Source organism: Dermacentor andersoni, chromosome 4 (genome assembly GCF_023375885.2).
Source record: "Dermacentor andersoni chromosome 4, qqDerAnde1_hic_scaffold, whole genome shotgun sequence".
Taxonomy (NCBI): Eukaryota; Metazoa; Arthropoda; class Arachnida; order Ixodida; family Ixodidae; genus Dermacentor; species Dermacentor andersoni.
Genome location: NC_092817.1, coordinates 22832769 through 22853250, shown reverse-complemented (window position 1 = coordinate 22853250; position 20482 = coordinate 22832769). Strand labels below are relative to the sequence as shown.

Sequence of the window (20482 nt, the reverse complement as noted above, 5' to 3'; positions counted from 1 at the left end):
CAATTTCCACATATGCATACATCTCTGGGTCGTGCGTTGGCCTTCAAAGATGAGCATTTAACATGGTTTTAACTGCAACTGCTCATGTCAGCTTTGACTAGGACGTTGAACAGAGACTTCGTGAAATGACGTGAGCATCAAAGTATCAATGATGAAAACAGGCATACAGTAACACATGCACTTGCAGACACGCATGCACACAAAATATGTTGCCAATTGTTAGTCACATGCAACGATGCCTGAACATGGTCAGGCCTCAGTGCACCCATGAAGGTATGCTGACTGACAGACAAATTGCGTGGTTCTGGGAAATGAATTGCTGTATTTGAGTACTGCTGATCTCTTCAAGATGTAAATTGTGTACATAGCCTTATTTTTTTATTATTAATTTTTTGTTAACATCAACTTTTATTTCCTTCTAGTAGCTCACAGTCAAAAACCTGTTGCCACTATAGGGATGGGAAATTGCAATAGTGGCATGGATTTCGAAGCTGTAGGCTACATCTCCCAAGATATGTACCAAAAGTCATGTTGACATTATTGACTCCAAAACGATCCCAGTAAATGCTTACCTTTCAGTCGCCTTGACAGCAGCAGTGTGTCAGCCTTTGTCGCTGTCAATGTGGAATTTTTGTGTATCTTGCTTTCCTCATTTGTCATAAAACAAATAGGCCAAATTCCTCATTGATTCCACCTAGTAAGAATATACCAGGGAGTGTCTGCAAAGTATGAAGCTGTTGCTGTCACCGGCTCGCACATGTAGAATACTTACGATGAATTCTTTGTCTACCAGGCATATATTTCTATGTGCGATTTGAATGTGATCCAGTGGTTTGATAGGTTGATGGGAGATGTTTTTTCACCCGTTCAGTATCTTGCCATCTTTCTGTACCAACGTAACACCAACTGCAACTTAATCGCATACATTGCAGTGCATCTTCATATTGTTCAGGATTGTGTTATAGGATCGTCGTATGCTAACTTGATGCACCAAAATTGCTGTCTATGCTGATTTTCACCAGAACATACCATTGTAATATTCAGAAGTTGGTGTCTCTACATGAATGCAACAGTGTTGCTAATGTGATGGATTTTATGCTCAAAGAAACAATCAAGTCGGCAAGCTTTATGCACACAAACAAGAGCAGGAGAGCAGCAAGCGTGATTATGTTCCCTGCTTCTTACTTTTGAGTGTGAGTGCTGCAATGTTAGTAGCAGTATTCAAGATGCATAGAGAGGCCTGCTTCGGGATCTTTGCTTATCATGTGTGGTTTAAGCGCATCCTTTAGAGCAGGCTAGGTTGTAGTGGTAAAGAATTGTTCATTGGTGTCTGGACTGAAAAATTATCCGTTCTTGTGTACCTTCTCACAACTGTGATGCACATAACACAATTCATGAGCAACAAGCTGTTTTATTCAGTTTCTGTTGAGTTTCACTGTAAAAAGAAAAGAAAACATGGCACATGGTAAAGAGGTCAAATGAGAGTGTGCACAGGTAGTCTGAGAACAGCCTTGAGTAATTGGTCTAAAAGCAAAATGTTTCTACCTTCACTTTTCCTTGTCTGCCAATTCCACATGTATAGCATTGCATAAGTCTGCCATTGTGGAACGTAGAGGCACTTTGTTTTGAGACTAGAAGTCAGCAGAATATGGCTTCAGTTTGTGACAAGATACAGAGCTGATTGTCTTGTGCTGCAAATTACTTGGCCTCTTTTTTCTTTTTGAATGCTGTATTTGTCTTGCAGAGCATATGTGAACCTGCAACAAAATATGCTCCAAAACAAACAAATGCTGAGGAAGGTACACAGACACACACACAAAAAAAAAACTGCAAAAAAGGGGCTCTGAAAACAGGAACACGTAGACAAAAACAACACAGGACAAAGTTGAATCAAAGCTTGATATGAGGTATGTGTCGTTAGTTCACAATATGATCAGACAGTGTCCACAAAAACAGGCCCAATAAATTAGGAAATGGCAGTTACGCTTTGGCCTGTACGCCAAGAATAACCAAGACCAGCAACTTTAACAAGTGCTAGGCCATCTACGTATCTCAGCGGCATTGTGGACATTTCCTTTTTTTAACGCGCATTTCATGTGACTAGGTTTCAAGTGTGCACCAGTGTAGCACTGGAGACCAGCTGGGTCAAAAGCACAGCATTAGTTACTCTCTCTTAATGCAATACACTTTTCAAGCTTAAAGCAAACACATGATCCATCCACCATCATTGATGTCTTCTAAGGCAGCCACATTTTGCTATACCCAAACTTTTCACAGGCAACCAAATAATCGCTTGCACTAAAGGATTCATTACTGACAAATATAGTGTACTTTTGTTTTACTCCTTATAATTAATCAAATTTGTGTTTGCCATAAATTTCCGTGAGAGTCAAATACCAAAAGGAAGCTGTTGTTTAGCTGACATAGTGGCAGTGGCATATTAAGGAGCCTGCTTATTAATTATATTCATTTGCATATCCACACATGAAATTCATGCTGTTAAAAACAAGACCCGTAGAGTTCCATGCTAGTATTACTAAAGGACAGTCTGATGCTGCAATCATCCAACCAGCATGGTTATGATAAATGTCCATGCACTTAGCCAGGGAGTGACATTTTTCTATTCTCTCCCTTGATTGAATTTTGTGGTCATCCCATGCTGCAATATAATTCTACAGCATTTAAAATGAATTATATTTAATGTTACACATTTACCCTTGGGATGCCGAATGCATTAAATGATGTTGTGCATGTCTATGTAGCAAAGCCTGAGCAACATTCTTACATTAACACTTGCCATAAGGGAATTGCTCTTCGACGTAATAATTCTGCGGAAAGCCGCAAGGTGGAGAGAAGTAATTAATAAAGGGAAACTCAGACATCCACCCTCAACAATACAATTGCTCTTCGTAACATGTATTTCTTTTCTTTTTTTTCATGCGGGAAATGCTGCGAATAGCCAAACAATAGTGCTCAAAGGTGAAAAAGCTAATAATTGCAATATAGCTCATGTGTAATGACAGGGTAGCTTTGATAAGGTTAATGTGAAATGCCATTAGGAGATACAAGTTTAATCTATTTGCATGCTATGTACTTCCAATCATTCAAATGCTGGTTAACCTGCCATACCAGAATCTTCTGCTAACGTCTAATGCACCAGACTTCCCTTTAGTAATCATTGCATGAAACTATAAGAAAATCGGACTACTCTCAAGTTTGCTTTTGCTTTTTTCAGGAGCAAGCTGCCTGATAACAGTACATGTCCTGACTCACTTCTTTTGGCATCTGTGCATTTTCAACCCAGCTGGTTCCGCTGAGTATTCATGGAGAGCAAGCTCAAACATACTCTTCATTGGGCTTTGGATGCCCAGGTGTAAGTGGGCTGACTGTGTCTGGCAAGTCAGCAATGTCCTTGAACACACCCACCAAGTTCTCAAAGTTCGGTCCCCAATTGAGCAAGCAGTCCCAACCAAGCACTGCACCACTGGGGGGCTTGTAAGAAAGGTGTGAAAGGTCATCATCCGAGGCCACTAAAGTGCTTAGTGACCCCCTGAATGAGTCGAAACCATCATACGTTTTCGATGGGTCCTCGTCATTCTCATTGTCCTCCTCAGCGAGCTTGGAGAAGATCATGTTACCCGGGCCAAAATCACGATGGTGGGCTTTGTCATATCCATTGTCATATTCAAATTCTGAGCAGGTAAATGAGTCGTTTCCACTTTCATCACTTGACGAGTCATGAACTGCAGCAGCATCTAGGAGGGTGGTTGTAGTTGGCCGATCTTCCAGCAACTGAGACAGTTTAGCCTTTGTACCTTCACTTCCAGAAGAAGAAACAGCATCCAGCGTGCTCACCAGGCTGGAGTTACGGGGCCTTGCATTAAGGCACTCAATCTCCTCTGCTGTAAGACCTAGCCCAGAAAGTGGCTGACTACAGTGACTCTCCGCAGCTGGAGCACAAGCTTGCTTGAGTTTGGCTGAGGGAAGGCTTCCAGTGCTTCGACTCAGCTGACTCACAGGGCTGTTGAGACTGCGTTCAGAGTTGGTCAGTGGATCTTTGAAAGGCTTGGAACCGCCACCTGGGTGAGCACTGGCCAAAAGGGCTGTCTGAAGGGGTTTTCCACTTATGTCCTGCAGAGTCAAAATGCGTGGTGTTTGGCGTGACAGCTCACTAGATGGGCTGAGCCTAGCAAGTGGCGTGCTGTGCATCTTCAAAGCTGACGGGCTGTCTCGGGCTGCAGGTCGCAAGAGAAGCTGTTGTCGTGGGCTGTGCCTTGCCTTGGGGCTTGCTGGGCTGTGCCTGTGTGTGCCAGGGTGCTTGTGTACACCCTTGTGCAGCTTGCGTAGCTGGCTGCCATCTCTGAACACTCTGTAATGGTACACAACGTCGATGTCTGAGGGGGCAATGCTGCTTGCATTTTCAAGGTCATAGTGCTCTGGCTCAGCTGAACTGTAGGCAGGCTGTTCCGGGCACCGAGGTCCCGCAAGCGGTGATGAAGCATGCAAAACTTCCCGTTCTATAATGTCCGGCCTCTGTGGAGCACGAACCTGCTGCAAGTCAGCACTGCCTTCCCTTTCCCTTGTCCTCTTTGGCGGTACCAATTCTGGTGCTGATGGTGTGCTGCGTGGATGCTCTTCTGGTGCAGATGGCATGGCTGGTTCAGTGTAATTTGGCTCCTGGTGTGCAGATGCCCTAGTTGCATCTGTGAGTTGGTTGATGACACTGCACCCATTTGACTTTGCTTGGGTGCTACTGGTTGCCGCTTTAGGGCGCTTGAGCTTGCACCGACGAAACACAAGCAGGCTGACCAGGATAACCAGAATGAGAACCACAAAGAAGGCAATGACGAGAATGATGCCGACGCCAAGTGGATCAGCTGCCACATCAAGGCCGAGGGCTTCCTGGTTGCAGCTGCGTCCCACGGTGCCTCTCACCACCAGTTGAAAGTAGTTGTGGCTGGCATTGAGAGACTGCAGCTCGCCATTCACTGCAATCTGCTGAATGCAGCCTTGAAAGGAACCTGCGACAAAAAGAAAGTATTGTGTAATTTTATTAACGTGTTATTTAATGATATCTTATTGCTTCACGAGCACAGAAAGGATCTACCTAGAACATCATGTTCAATAGCAACTGTTTATGGCATTTTGTGTACCAATAAATCGCATCCAAAGCACAGTAAAAGTTATGCCACTGATAATGAAACAGGCATTTCCAAAGTCCACTGGTGTACAGAAATAGCGGGCACGAGAGCAATTGGCTACTGATTGGGTACGCACTGCAGTGGGCATCTCAATCAATAAACCAGCAGGAATCAGTTCCCACTGGTTCTCTGGGTGAATCTATCCCAAGGCACTTTCCCTATTTTATCAGAATCATTTGTTCACCTCCGTCATTAGATTCTCAATGCTTCCGCATTTAAATCTGCTATTGAAGATAACTGTGTGTGCTAACTGCTTATGACATGTTGTTTTCTTTTCTTTTTTCACCACTACCTTCTGTAATGCCTTCAAGCATTTAAGGTATCGAAATAAATAAATAAATAAATACACATTATAGTGAAAACTATTCATGGCCTCACTTGTACATATGCTCTGTTCTATCTCTCTCATGTCTATATGGGTCATGCCCATGAGAAGTTTGCTATAAGAAGTATGAAAGCTGTCTTCTACAATTCTTACAGTAAGATAGCTGTTAAAACTCTCCAGCGTTTCTGAGTACACGTAACCAATATCAGCAGTATTGCGAAAAGGTACAAACAAATACCATGCCAGATATTTTACACATTAAGCTACTCATAAGCACTGAAGAAATATTTTGATGAAGGCATGCAGAACGGCAGTTTTATATTACAGTGTACTAGAGCTTTGTGCCTTCAACTCCCCTTACATGACTACTCAGGAGGACTGGCCGAGTTTGTGCACAGCTGCACAAAAACTATACACTATGATTATATACCATATTTCGTGGGCTTTAAGTTGAATTTTTTTCTCCAATGTTTTCCTCAGTGTGTATTATGCAACAATGCACCTTATACATGCATGCTGGGACGGCCAAGCACGCTGGCACGGCCAATATCAGTGTCTTTTTTTCCTAACACATCGTGCGTCATTAGCAATGCAATCAATGTACCTACAGTGTCTAAAAGTTATTCAAAGACCAACGATGTTGACCCGGTGATGCTGCAGCAAAAGTCGCTTAACTTTCTTTACAGCTTTGGAAGACAGGAGGACGAGGCCTTCAATGGCTTCAAGTGCAATAACTGTTGGTTCTCATTGCCTAAGAGGAATCTTGGTAGAAGTTATTTTCGGTTAGAATTTGTGGGTCATAAAAATTTTTTTTACGGAAACACTTAAGTAAGAAATGGGTAACAGCTAAGTAAGACATTTTGTGATGAGTGTACAAGCATGTATCATTGTGCTTAATCATGCCAACCAAGTTGAAATAGGCACGTTTGTATGCCAGTGTGACTTGTATACCTTTTTTTTTTTTTAGTAACTCTGGGAAAAGTGGGTGTGCGGCTTATAAAAAGGTATGACCTGTAGCTCGAAAAATATGGTAATCACCAATACACGCAAAGATCTAGGCTTTATTCTATATTGAGCAGCAGGGGAATAGTGTTACCTGGAGAATTCTCATCAGTGACTGAGTTCATGTCCCAGTGTCCGCCGATGGTAAAGGAACTCAGGAAAGGGTCAAGGAAGTCATGAAGGCTGCCATCACTTGGAATTTGATGCTCCGCGTCCCCAACAGCGAGCATGACTGCGCCACCAGATTCCAGCTTGCGACTGAGAGTGATGTCTTGCCAGTTGCCATCAGAGATGCGCCTGGGGTGGCGCCACCGCACTGGGTCCTGCTGCTTTGTCTGAGAGATGTACTCCAGATGTCCATCCACAAGCTGCAAACCAGTGCATGTGGTGAGAATCTATGTGTCACTTGAGTAGCAAAAGATTGATAAGTTGATTTGAATGTGCCAAGGCCATAGAAGGGTTATGATTAATATTGACCTACTGAGGTTTGTTACCATGCACCCAAAGCGTGGCACATACAGATCTTCAAATTCTGCCCCCATCACAACGCAGCCGCTGCAGTCGGGAATCTAACCCACGATTTCATGCCCAGCTGCACAAAACCACATCCAAAGCCACTGCGGCAGGTAAGAGTGGCAAAAGGCACATGGCAATTTTTTTAAGCTCAAGAAAACTTATTTTTTGGTGCTGCCAACTGTTCAATTGTTCTATTGGAAAATGATTTCTGACAAGGCACGCGGCATATAAGCAAATGAAGGAAAATTTATTGTGTACCAAGATAGTTTTGTGGGCATGATCGAAGGATGTAGCTAATTGAAATTGTTCTTTCCTTTCCGCTTTCTTTGGAGAAAGCAAAAGGTTGGGGGTGTGTTACTCTTGCACACACGCGTACATATCTGTGCACATTTGTTGTTGTCTTCCCATAGTACATGCACATGATATGTATGTGCATCACTGTATGCTATTAATTTTAACAGTAGCTTGCACATCCCTATCATCTTGCAGTTGGGACTTTTCAGTTTTGGCTCAAGAGACAGTAGTGTGAAACATTGAAGCACTTCAGGCTAATGGAGTATTCCTTCAGTGCTTTTGCTGCATTTTTCTTATGAGGTTGATTGTTAGTGGTGGAGAAAATCAAAGCCAATATTTTCATTCTTGAATCTCATCCAAGACAACACCCATGTTACAATGTGACTTCGTGGATTTTGCAATATTTTTACGTATTTGTTCCATTTGGTCCACATTCGCTATTGATAAACAATTAATTAGACCTGAACAGGCGTTCTGAAGAACTATGGCATCACAAGGAGCTTGTGCAGGAAGGTCAAGGTGGTACCACAATCCTTTTTAATCTTTACAATGTTTCTGCCCTATAACGCTTCTGTTCATGGCGAGATGAGCCTCTTTCTTATTCAACGAATGTAATCTACCAATCTAGCTTAACCTTTTTCTATAGATTTCCTTTGAGGAAAAATTGTGTCAGCAGGTATCTTTGGCACTTAGCTTTGCCGTCATAAAAGTATGAGTGTTAAGCATAGCATTACAGTCACAGAGGATACTGGTACTGTGCAATTTCCATTTGTTGCTGGTTTGTACAGCTGGAAAACAGGTGTTCTGGTGCTAGCATTCTAGCCAACGCTGGCACAGTGGGAGCTTAACATTGCGACCACTAGTGATGCAAGGCTTGGCATGGTTGCAGCATATGCCTTAATAAATGTGACCTGCAAAATCCAATGTGGTACTTTATTAGAGAATTCAAATTAAAAGTGTAAATAGAGTTAGTAGTATGTGGTTTGTTTATAGAATCAATCATAAAGTGTCTGCACTACATCACTAACTTCAAGCATACATGGGTGTCTCTGTTTGCCTGGTTTTCGTGTGTTGCAAGTTATTGGTCATGAAGAAACTAGCACAACAGTAAATTTTTGGTAATACTTACGTACAAGCTAACTGGTCATCAGGTGCTGTGGTGACCAGTTGTTAGGCAATGCAACAAGTCTCGCAATATTTATACTGTGAGTAGCCAAACACAATGTGGCTACATGTGGGGGCTTAACAAAATGCATGAAAGAAACTCCTGTGTACTCCTATGTAAAACGTATCAAAGCCACAATCTGATTATGGGCATGCCGTAGTGGGATTCCAGATTAATTTTGATTACCTGTGGTTCTTTACCATGCATCATAATCTAAGCATATGAGCGTTTTGTGCATCTGACTCCCACTGGAATGCGGCTGCGGTGGCAGCAATCAAACCTGCGACCTCAAGCTCACCAACTTAACGCCATAGCCATTGACTTACCACTACTGTGTGCAATTAAAGCATTGTGTTTTTCACCTGTAGTCTTGTGTAGTCTCTCTCAGTGGCCACTTGCAGAAGTAGACCGACGTCAGTCCTAGTACGAAGCCTGAAGGCCATTGTCTTAAAGCTGGCAGTGCTCCTGACAGTGCGCCGGCCTTGCTGCAAGAGCAGGGCTGCTCGCCTGTGCTTCTCCTGAGGAACAAGTTCCAGGTATGAACCGCTTCCGAGTGAATAGGGCTCCAGGGCTGCAAGAGAGTGTTTCATAACATGTAGGGAATTTGAATGCAGAGTTATAATAACTGGTTGTGCTACTTCAATGAAACGTTTTCTGAGGTGAACTTAACTGGCCTATTCCCAACTGATAGCAGCTGGTTTTTGCTAAATGCCATTGGCCACGAGCGGTAATGGGTGGCAATGACCTAACATTCTGATCAGACCAGCAGGCTTCACTCAAATCGTTTCACCTTGTTTTCTCTATCCTTTGTGCTGCAAGAAGTTTGATAAAGTTGGAACAGCTCTTGCAAAGTCAATTAAAAGTTTCTTTTAAGCACCTACTGCACTAAGTCACCCCCTCTTTGTATTTTTTTTTTTTCTGGAGTGTGGCACTCACACTGTTCCCCAATATATCTGGTTGGTTGTCAGAGGCATGTCTTATTCTCTTTCGCTAAGGTGTTCTAACTTTGCCATTATGGCGAATTTACCTAGTGATTTCAAAGTATTCTCACAAAGGTTGTGTAAGAAAGCAGCTAAGTGTTACTGCAAGCATAAATGGGCTTCAGTGGTGAGGATGAAGTCAAGCTTTCTCTTACTATACCATCGTATTCTCATAATACAGCTTCAAATCTCCCTTCACATATTTCGCAGCATAATAAGAGCGCTCTTAAGTTAACAGTGAAGTAACATAGAACACCGTGGACAGAAGGAAGTGACACTTGTTGCGAGGTGAGTGAGTGGTGCATTTTTCTCTCAAGGGAGAGGTGATGTAATATCCCATCCTCGTCGCCAGTTTGTAGTAGCTCCAATGGGGTGGCCGCACGTTGGACCTACGGCATGAGGCCTAATGGCTGGGGTGCGTTGCACCGCAAATAAGAGCCGGACTGCTCGAGTCTGGGACCAGACAAAGAATGACTTTATCCCAGCGAGGGGGAAATGCAGCAGGTGTACTTACAGCGTTTGGTGCTGAGTGGCGCCCTGACGTAAGCGATTCGAAACCGAAACTGGAAGCCGGCACAGGATATTACAACACTCATAGGATAGTGCTTACTTTTCAGTTTCCTTTCCTTTTGTACCATCTCATGCAACTTCATTCTCACTACTATAACCTTACGGCTCATTCACATTTCAACTCTTGTTTTCCAGTGTTCTAACTCAACTACTTTATCATTCCTGTTGTCTGGCCTGGTATGGAGCTGGTTACTGCTAACAGCAGCGGTGGCAGGAAGGATGCAAGAGGGAGAGGGAGAGATGTGTTCATCCGTGGGAGCTCACCTTCATTGCAGTCATGCGCCAGCAGGCCCCCTCCAGAGCAGGTACACCGGCTTGTAAACCAAAGGTCATGGCAGGGCGCCCCACCCTTGCAACCACCAGCACAGGGGTCACCCCTGCGGCCGCAGGCAACTGTGGTGTACTGTGCTCTGAGGGGAGCATCCAGCGCTAGTGGGTGGCCATCAACTGATACACTGTGCATGCAGCCGACAAAGTCATCGGCTGCCACCTGGCTGGGCCGCTCCAGCAGTGGCTCCACAGATGGCAGCCCGCCCACAAACAGTGGCTGACTGCTAAGGCTCAAAGTCCTGCATGTCAGTGACAAACGTATACATACATGACATTAGAAGGAACACTAGGAAAGCAAATCAGGTACATTATACTAACTCATAAGAATGTGGAGCTAAGCTAACTGGTCTTTATCTTAAACAGTCGGCATGTTCAGCATAAACTAAACACAATATAAGTAGCAGAAATGCAGACAAGGCGCCCTCTTTTCGTTGAAAAGAAAATAAACTTTCACTTTCACAAGGAGACAAAAGTACAGTGCCATATTATTTGCGTTTTGTTGGACTGATTTGCATCAAGCATGTCCAACATTCACGATACACTAAAAGAATTTGCAGCTCAGTGAAGATACGAGACAAGTTACACGAATGATGCACACCTTTCTACGTTACACTGAGTATTTACTGTTTATACTCATGCATTTATAGTACTTCAGTACCAGAATTGCCAACTTAGTCCTACTGAAATCTCTTCTTGTGCTCTGTATGTTATGGTAAGCTCTGCACAGCATTTGTGACTTTTGTGACCTGCCTTAACATATTGTACAAGAAAGCAGTCATACATTGCTCTTGCCTATGGCAGGACACAGCTGCAGAGAGCTGTGAACTTGTTTTTGCATTGACAGACACAAACACATAAATAACTGGCACAGAATACACTAAGCACTTCAATAACCAACTTGCCTAAACTATCACCCTGACTGCAGTGAGTTATGCATGTCAAAGCGCTTCTGAAATATTTTACTATGTGTTCATAGACATCCATCATGCCTCATCTCATTTCTCAGTAGACATGAAATTATTACGTTAGTTCGTAGATGAATTGCATGTTCTGCTGTCCGTGTGACAGACTAGAACCATCAGTTGCTTAACAAGACCTCTTACATTGCGTTGCAGAGGTGCATGAAGGTGACAACAGTGTTGTAATGCCCAACAATGCCGTAAAAGAAGAGTACATATAAGGGAATGCTGTGCAAGCTGAAGTTCAGTCATATTGTTTTTACCTGATCCTGTTTGTATCTTGTAAATATAGTATTGCGTCATTTTAATGTCGCAATACTATATTTGTGTGTAATGTGTGTGTCATCCCCATAATGCACCAGACACAAGACAATGAAGTTTGCACAGTGTTCTCAAACTTCATCTTTATTGCATTGCAGAACACTGCACCACTGTCATGATCTTCACGTGCAAGCATAACATCATACCCTGATTTGCAATGTTAATAGACAACAAATATGGTTTAAGTAGTGAATTGGTATAACAGTATGATGTAGGCAGACTTCAGTCTAGCAGTACCCAAGTGTTCTTAGTATAACTGGACAGCATTAATTGTCTATTATGATAGGCCGATGTCTTCCGTTCAGCTGTGTATTATTACATGGTTGCCACCAAACTTCACCAAAACAATGAAGACACATTTCTAGCGGCTTGACTTTAATAAATGCAGGCTGTAAGGAGTATGTATTGAATTCTTTGGAAGGAAGACACTTTACACTACCACATTCAAGATATTCAATCCAGAATTCTCCAGCACCCTCCGCAGGAGGAGCAAAATGGTGCTAAAGGCTTGTCTGGGTCAAGTATGATGGAGGCAGTACATGTGCTTACTCAGGCATGTCAAACTGTCTGTTTGCACCAAGATCAAGTGTGAGCACATCATCGGCACGAGGAGTTTAGGCTTTACCAGGCGTGTTGCTGTACGTGAATTGATAGCTCAGCTTAATACAGAGTGGGCTATACACCAGGCTTACAGCATATTGAAGAGCACACAGTTTCGGGAATAAACATTCCGAGCTGTTCTACAGTTACATCTGTTATGGCCATTTGCCTGCAGCATTCGGAGTGTCACTGTCACCGTAAAAGTGTTGCACTAGAAGCTCCATTGTCTAATTCTCTGTTTTGAGTCTGAAAGAAATCTATCTCATAGTTTAAGCATCTTTGTATTAAAAGAAAAGTAGGCCAACAAGTATAGGTTGAAAAGCAAACACTTTGCCAGTGCTTTTGCCATAAGCAAACTTCACACAGCAGATGGTGCCTCAGTGCTGTTTGTATGTTGCGACACAGTTGAGGTTTGGGTGAGAGTGCTGTTTTTTGCTTCCCAAATTATTCTTGCTGCTTGGTTTGCACTATATCCTGATGCTTAAAATATGGCGTGCAAGCACAACATTAATTATAGGCTCTGTGTTCGTTCTTTACTCACCCTGCTTGTCCAGTAACCGAAAGTGAGCAGCTTGAGTTGGCATGAGAGCACTCTTCGCAAAATTCTCCATGATCTTGGCAGCTCACGACTGAAAGTGATGCGACCTAAAATGCAAAGCATACTGCAGCATTAATTTTTGGATCTTCACAACATTTATTTAGATGCAGGTACAAGCACAATTGATATCCTTTCATTTGACCCAGCATCACATGCAAAATTGGCTTGAAGTACGTGAGGTTCAAATTAGTATTCTGGAATGTGAGTTCGTTTTGGGTTTAAAGTGCTTAAAAAGAGCATCGAATTCAACTGTATCAAATTAGCCAGTGTTAAATTATCAGATGTCCACTGTTCTAGTATTCTAAGCGAGAGGCAGGGTTTAAAATCCACTCCTTTTTCAGGAAAGTTTAAATTGACTATCCACTTAGGGGACCACAGCCCATTACTCAAAAGGCTTTTATTCACATTAGTTCAACTTACCCGGCCATTGCGAATGACAGTGACTCTGTGCCATCCACCATCAGCAACTTCTTTGTCAACAGAGACTTTGGAAATGGCTGTACGCGACCCACCAAAGGAAAACTGTGCCTTGCCATCCACAATCTCGAGTGCCACAAAATCAGATCGGCCACCATTCTGAACACCAAAGTTGTAGGCAAGCAATGCATCCCTTTGGTTTGTGGAGAACACGATTGAAATGTCATTGGTGCTTGGCTTGAGTGAGGGGAAGGCCATGTACGAATAGGGCTGGAAGCCATAGGTTGACTTTTCACAGTGCTTTCCAAAGTAGTTGGGCTCGCACTGGCAGTGGTAACCTGCATGAAAGAACAAACAATGGTTGCTAAGCGATGCAAACGCTGAAAGACGGTCTTTTGTATGATACAACTGAATCTAGCCCTGAATTAAGTTTCTAGAACATCTTATGGGTGAGTGGTAGTTTCTTTCTGTTTTTTCCGGGGACAGACATTTACCTATACACAATCTCATATAATGTGGTATTAAATCGAAAGTTGAAGCTTGTATTAGCCACCAGGAGTGCAATCATTGGAGTAAGTGTGTCCCTGTGCTAGATTATTGTCAAACATAATAGAGGTGGAAGTCTGATGATCTGTTGACTGCTGTGATCAATGGCTGAATTATCAATTCTGGCTAATAAAGTAAAAGAAATGTGGTTCATGCGAACCATTTTATTTGAGCAGATTGGTCAGTGAGAGCTCCACAATAATGCACATTCTACTTTGCAAGCATGCTAGCATTATCTTTTCTGAACTCCAAATTTAGTGATCTACCTCTCACAGACACTTGGCAGATGTCTTCTTCAGTAACAACAGCTGAATGGTTGAAAGTCCCTGCAGGGGCTGTATAAAATTCATATACATTTTCGTAAGGTATGTTTCATAAGTTTGCTTTGCAAATGCCTCATATATGGTTGCTCTATTTGCAAATTACCGAAAGGTACCTATTTTGGCTACAACTTGACATTTGGGGCATCTATGTTATGGCAAACTTGTGATATGTGAAACCGATTTTGAAGACTTTTTTATGTATGTCTAGAGTGTGTCTGTGGTGGTTGTTACTGTCAAAACAAAAGAATCTCCTTGTGGGCAAGAAAGTGCAAACAACATATCACAAAGAGCATAATAAATGAGTAGCATGCCACAAACCTGCGGGCCCGTCACTGACGCAGGTACCCCCGTTGCGGCACCGACTTGGCCTGCACCCGTCAGCTGCCTGCTCACACAAGCTTCCTTTGAAGCCGAGCCTGCAGAGGCAGAAGAAGGAGCCACCAGGGGCCTCCCTGCAGCTGCCACCATTCTTGCAAGGTGAGCTGGCACAGCTTTCCTGACGTGGGCTTTTGCAGCGTGGGCCTTGCCGGTCAGGTGGACATGTACACCGGAAGCCTGCTTCAATGTCCGGTTGGCAGGGTGCGCCATCTGCACATGGGTTTGGTGAGCACGGATCCAGCTGATCCTGGCACTGGTCTCCAGAAAAGCCACTGGGGCAGGAACAGGCAAACGAGCGACTTGCACGGGGTGACACAAACACGAGCTGGGGTGAATCTAGGATGAGGAGGGACGGCTGCAGGTCAAGGTAGCTGTGGCAGGTGCCACCGTGCTGACAAGGTGAGCTCACGCACGGCTCATAGCCAACTAAGATGGTCTTGGTGAGCATCCCTTGTAGGGAGTCCTTCCTGGCTTCTAGGCGCCGAACCACCTTTTCAGGGGTTACCAGTGCTCCGGATGACCTTTTCACAGCAAGGGCCAGTTGGAGCTGTCCTTGTACATCCGTCATGCTGTAGATGACTGGTATGCCCAAACCCTGCACGAAGTGAATTTTGTGTTGACTTTATTGCAGCCGCTATTGGTTCGGCATAGTTAAATACAAGTTGCTGTCACTGCGTCAAAGTTGTTACCATTAGTGGGAACACACTCTACCCCCCTCCCCCAACTCCACCCTGGTTCTTTTTTTTTTCTCGTTTTTTCTTTCTTTCTTTCTTTATGTGAAATCTTTACGAGGGTTTAGTTGAGTGAAGGTTTGGTTTAGTCTCCCGAACGGCTGATGTATCATTATTCCAATCATTTTTAAAATATGTGGCCTTAAGCCCATAATTTTTCACACAGGAACATTCACAGAATTTATTTATTTAAAAGAAACAATTTATTCATTTAAAAGAAACCGCATACATGCTGTTTGGAGTGACATAGGAACAGATTAATAAAATGGCTTGCACCATCATGCTGAGGCAGCCATTCGTGAGCTTTAGCTACTGGAAATCAAACGAGGCCTGTTTATTTCTGGCACTATATAAGAATTAGGTGCTCACCTCGAGTACATGTCCCAGCAGCCCAAGGAACCGGTCGTAGGTGGAACTCAAGAAGTCATGGGCAGACTGATTGACAATGTTCAGAGAGATGCTGTTTTCTACAGTAGCATTGTCAAAAGCCTTGAACTGCACATTCACAGTTGATGTCACATCTTGGTGATAGCCATCATTTCCACGTACAGTGAGGCTGTAGTTGCTGGGGCTGAGCAGACGAGATGCGTGGAGGTCACAGTAGCTTACAATGCTGAATATCGCATCACGACCTTGCAGGCGACACTGGTATTCACCTGTGGTGTCAGGGTCAAGGGGCCTTACATCTGCAATCTTGCCTCCTGGAAACAGATTTTGGTAGACCCAGACCATAACTGTCACCAAGCGTGGTGCTGAAGGGCTGTCATTTTTGTCAACCAGCATTATGGTAAGGGTGTGCCGTGCTCGCATGGGTGGGGTGCCACTGTCCTGTACTTCAACCAAAAGCTGTATTGATGGGGTTGCCTCTCGGTCAAGGCGCTGTGTGGTCCTTAAGAGTCCAGTGTCACGGTCGAGTTCAAACAAGCTCTTCCTGGCTCCACCAACCAGGGAGTATGTAAAGGGTGCTCCATTAGGTGCTAAGTCAGGGTCCCTGGCAGACAAGGTGATGACACTAGTGTAAGGTGGCTCATCTTCAAGCACGTAGCCCAAAAGATCCGCTGGCTCAAGCTCAGGGCCATTATCATTGACATCATCCAACGTCACACGAACCACTGTTGTTCCTGTTTGCGGTGGACTTCCATGATCAATTGCAGCCACAGTCAAGGAGTAAACTGGAACTGCTTCACGATCCAAAGGCATTGAAGTTTGTAGAAGTCCAGTCTGTGCATCCACACTAAATGATTTGTTGGGGTCACCATCAACAATTGAGTAGAAAAATTGGTGGTTGTTGGGGCGCACGTCCCTGTCCACTGCAGACACTGTCAGTACTGATGAACCCACAGGGGCTGCTTCACTGAGGCGAGCTTCATACAGTGGTTGCAGAAACATTGGTGGGTCATTGCCATCCTGAATGCTTACAACAACTTGAGCTTCATCAGTATCATTGCCACGAATACTTCCTGCATTCTTAGCCATCACAGACAAAACAACTCGAGCTTGGGCTTCACGATCGAGGACACGTGCCACTGTAATTATGCCAGTACTGGGTTGAATGCGAAATCCTCTGTCATTGCTGCTTCCCACAAAAAGGAAATACACATGACCGTCAGGTCCAGAGTCCTCGTCTGTTGCTAGGACACGGCCCACTGCTGTTCCTACTACTGTCGATTCACTCACTGCAAACTGAAATACAGGTTGCACAAATCGAGGGTAGAACTCATTCTTTCCTGTGATGTGGACACGCAGCTGGCAGGAGCTGTACTGCAGTGATCCAGGGTTGCTCGCCACTACTTCAAGAACATATTCGCTGGCTTGTTCATAGTCAAATGTTGTCTTTGTTGTAACTAACCCAGTCTGGCTGTCAATGGCGAAATCAGAAGAACCCACAAGAGCATACTGAATAAGTTTGTTTCGACCTGAGTCTGCATCTGTAGCTATGAGCTGTGTAACAACAGTCCCCGTCAACTCATTTTCTGGCACGTACGCATCAAAAATGGTAGCATTGAATTCTGGAGCACAGTCATTGACGTCAGTCACAATTACAGTCAATGTTGCCCAAGCACACTTGACGTTAAATGCACTGTCACAAGCGCTGACATTGAGTCGGAACTCCGGTGTACTTTCATAGTCCAAGACTCGACGGATGGCCATTGCTCCAGTGTGCGGGTCCATTATGAAGCTGTCGTTGACATTTCCTGACTGAATTGAATAGCGTACCAGTCCATTCAGACCTGCAAGAACAGTGATGCTCTGTATAGTCAAGCACATAAATTATGAAGCTCACAGACCTGCTTTAATACAATAGCAATTAAGACATTACTCTACAGTTACTGTTATCACTTCCTTCTGCTATGACACTGCTCCAGCATGAAGTGCCACAAAAACAAAACATATGTTTCATTTAGCTCTTCCAAAGGCAATCAAAATACACCAGAATTGCTTGCCCTCTCGGCATTCAACTTTTTTGAAGGCACTTTAAGAAAGACATTGAAGGACACACCGAGTTTAATTCTTGGCAAGCAAGAAATTGTATCTAACAATGAAAGAGTCACCACTGACACTTGACATGTGTTGGGAACCAAATAGCTACACTCTTAACTGTGCGATGTTCCTCTCTGAATACCAGCCTGTTTGCCAATAATCAGCAGCAGTGTGGGCTTCACCATGCCAATAATGTGCAATTCGCATGTCACAACTGGAAATGCTTGTGTCTTCTCGACCTCTTTTGTAAAAGCTTGCCTTGTCTGCAATGCAATAAGATTGTTTGGGGCTAGCTGGTTTATTACACGAAAAAAATATAACAGTGGGAAGCGAACCTGAATGATCACAACTAGCACAGAGTTCTAGAAAGTTAGCAGTCTACACTAGTCCCGGTCGATTGTGCTACTTTCTGCTTCATGGCTAACTTCGTGCAGTTGATTTAATTATTTTCCAACGGTACCATAAATAAAAATTGGCATGAAAATGTAGAACAGCTAAGCTGCTTCTGTCACCAGAGTTCACTAGATTGTATGAACCCAACAGTGCAAAAAACATAGAAGGTTACCTGAGTCAGCATCTGTGGCAGAAACGGTAAGCAGCTCAGAGCCAACAGGTTCATTTTCAGGGATGATAATCTGGTAGCTTAGTGCACTGAACACTGGGTTGAACTGGTTCTCTGCTGTGATAAAAATGGACACAACTGCATCAGCTGTTTTGGGCGGCACTCCTTGATCTGTAGCTTTGACCTTCAGGACAAACTTCTGGCCCTGGTATCTTGGCAATGGTTTGGCTACTGTTAACCATCCTGGAATAAAGAAATGAATACAGCACCATGAGATTGCCGTTGCAACTAGAGGTTCGATGACTGTTTAGTATATGAAATATATAGCTGTGTCCCAATGACTGTCTCATTTCCTTATTATCTACAGAATCCTTGCCACAAAGTTCTCATAAAATTTGGAACTGGTTTGAGATCTGCTGCTTATTCGTGTAATTTGAAGTTAATATGTAACTGTAGGCATCATGAACGGCTTAAGGGAAGACGAGGCGCTTCAAAAAAAATTTTTTTTTAAGCAATTTGAATGAAATTGGCACAGTTATTGTATTTTTACGAGCTGATTTAAACATGCAATTCTTTGTTTGGAACCTAATTGGCTAATTAACAGCAACTTACACAGTAACATACAGCACATGGAATTGATTGTGAGTGTTCATAGCGTGTCGTAAGCTATAAATCATTGTTTCAGGCCATTTTGAACCAAAGTTATAGGTTGTCAAAGTTAGTCATAAAAAATGCCTATATTGATATTTTTTTATTATCAAGGTGGGCATTTTTTGAGCTATAGCTGAGTTATTATAGGTGAGTTATAGTCAAGTTATAGGACAACCTATAACTTCGCTTCAAAATGGCCTGAAACAATGATTTATAGCTTATGACACACTATGAACATTCACAATCGATTCCGTTTGCAGTATATTACCGTGCAAGTTGCTGTTCATTAGCTAATTAGGCTACAAACAAAGAACATCCTGTTTTGGATATCATAAAAAATATTAATTATAAAAGCAACAAAATTGCATTTTTAAAATGAGCTGGTACAAACACATTAACTGTGCAAATTTCAGTCAAATTGCTTAAAAAATTTAAAAAAAATTTTTGAAGTGCCTAATCCCTCCTTAATGATGTTGCTTCCTCGAATTTGATTTAGGTTTTGCCGACTACAGCACCTATGCTCATGGCTCTTTTTTAGAAAAGCAATTGATCACAGTTCTCAGAAACCCTATCGTAACAAGACATTAAATTCAGTATCATAATTCCTCTCAAGCAGTAAAAGGAAAATTTAAACTACTGCTAAAGCAGGCTCTCATGCTGCCTTGCCAGCAGCGCAAATTGCCAGCTAAAGGACAAAGTTCGTGTCATTGCTGCTTACAAGCCTGTCGGGTTTATTCAGCTTATTCAGCAGTGATCAACTTGCTTTCACAAACCTGATATCAACAGTAACATGATACAGGCATCCTTGACACTCAAAAAAGGTAACATTTGTGCTCACTTTCTCTCACACATTTCGACGGTGATTAAATCTAGTGGAATGAGAATGAAGGCTGTCAAAAATTCCAAACAGATAAGTTTTGATAAATGCTGATGACTGCCAATCAAATTCACTATAAAAGAAAGGAGATGGCGATAAATGGCTGGCATATCTGAGGAAAAAGATGAAATCCAGCTGTAGGATAAGTACTGTCGTCTCTACTTTGCAGTACTTGAACATGCTATTCCTCTTTGTGATCACAACTTGTACGCAGTGATGGCTAAGTCGCAAGTTTAAACTTGATTCTGACCTTCTCTAAAAGTCAGACCAGCTTTATCACTGCCTTTAATTTCAAGGATGTTTGGTGCAAAAGGAGACCCAAATGCACCAACACGTCTCCACTAAAGAAGAAAAGTAGCAGCTTGAAAAATTACCAGATACCCACTGTGATAGCTCTATGGCTATGGCCTACTGCTACTGAACACAAGGTAATAATAGGCCATGGTGACTGAATTGTGATGGAGGTGGAATGCAAGAATGCTTGTGTACTGTACGTGCAATTTAAAGAGCTCTAGGTGGCCATCTTGAGGACCAAGTACCAGCAGACAAGGGATGATTGAAGAAAATAAAATCCTTTTATGTGGCTTAATTTATCTTTTTAAGAAAATGTAGTGAAAGTGCATGTGCGGTTGTACCTGTATGGCTATATGTGTAC

At 43.1% G+C, this 20482-nt stretch overlaps 1 protein-coding gene across 1 annotated transcript in view; it reads right to left on the bottom strand.

Annotated features, from left to right (window-relative positions):
- Positions 1-1391: 1391 nt before the first annotated feature.
- Positions 1392-20482, bottom strand: part of ft (cadherin-related tumor suppressor fat) — a 117163-nt gene continuing 98072 nt past the window's right edge. Inside the window, exons 13-21 of the mRNA XM_072287500.1 lie at positions 18303-18542; positions 15626-17487; positions 14466-15120; positions 13282-13616; positions 12805-12908; positions 10318-10622; positions 8866-9074; positions 6623-6896; positions 1392-5021 (exon numbers count right to left, since the gene is read on the bottom strand). Of these exons, the coding sequence (XP_072143601.1) occupies positions 3337-5021; positions 6623-6896; positions 8866-9074; positions 10318-10622; positions 12805-12908; positions 13282-13616; positions 14466-15120; positions 15626-17487; positions 18303-18542 (5669 nt within the window). The 3' untranslated portion in view covers positions 1392-3336. The remainder of the gene's footprint in view (positions 5022-6622; positions 6897-8865; positions 9075-10317; positions 10623-12804; positions 12909-13281; positions 13617-14465; positions 15121-15625; positions 17488-18302; positions 18543-20482) is intronic.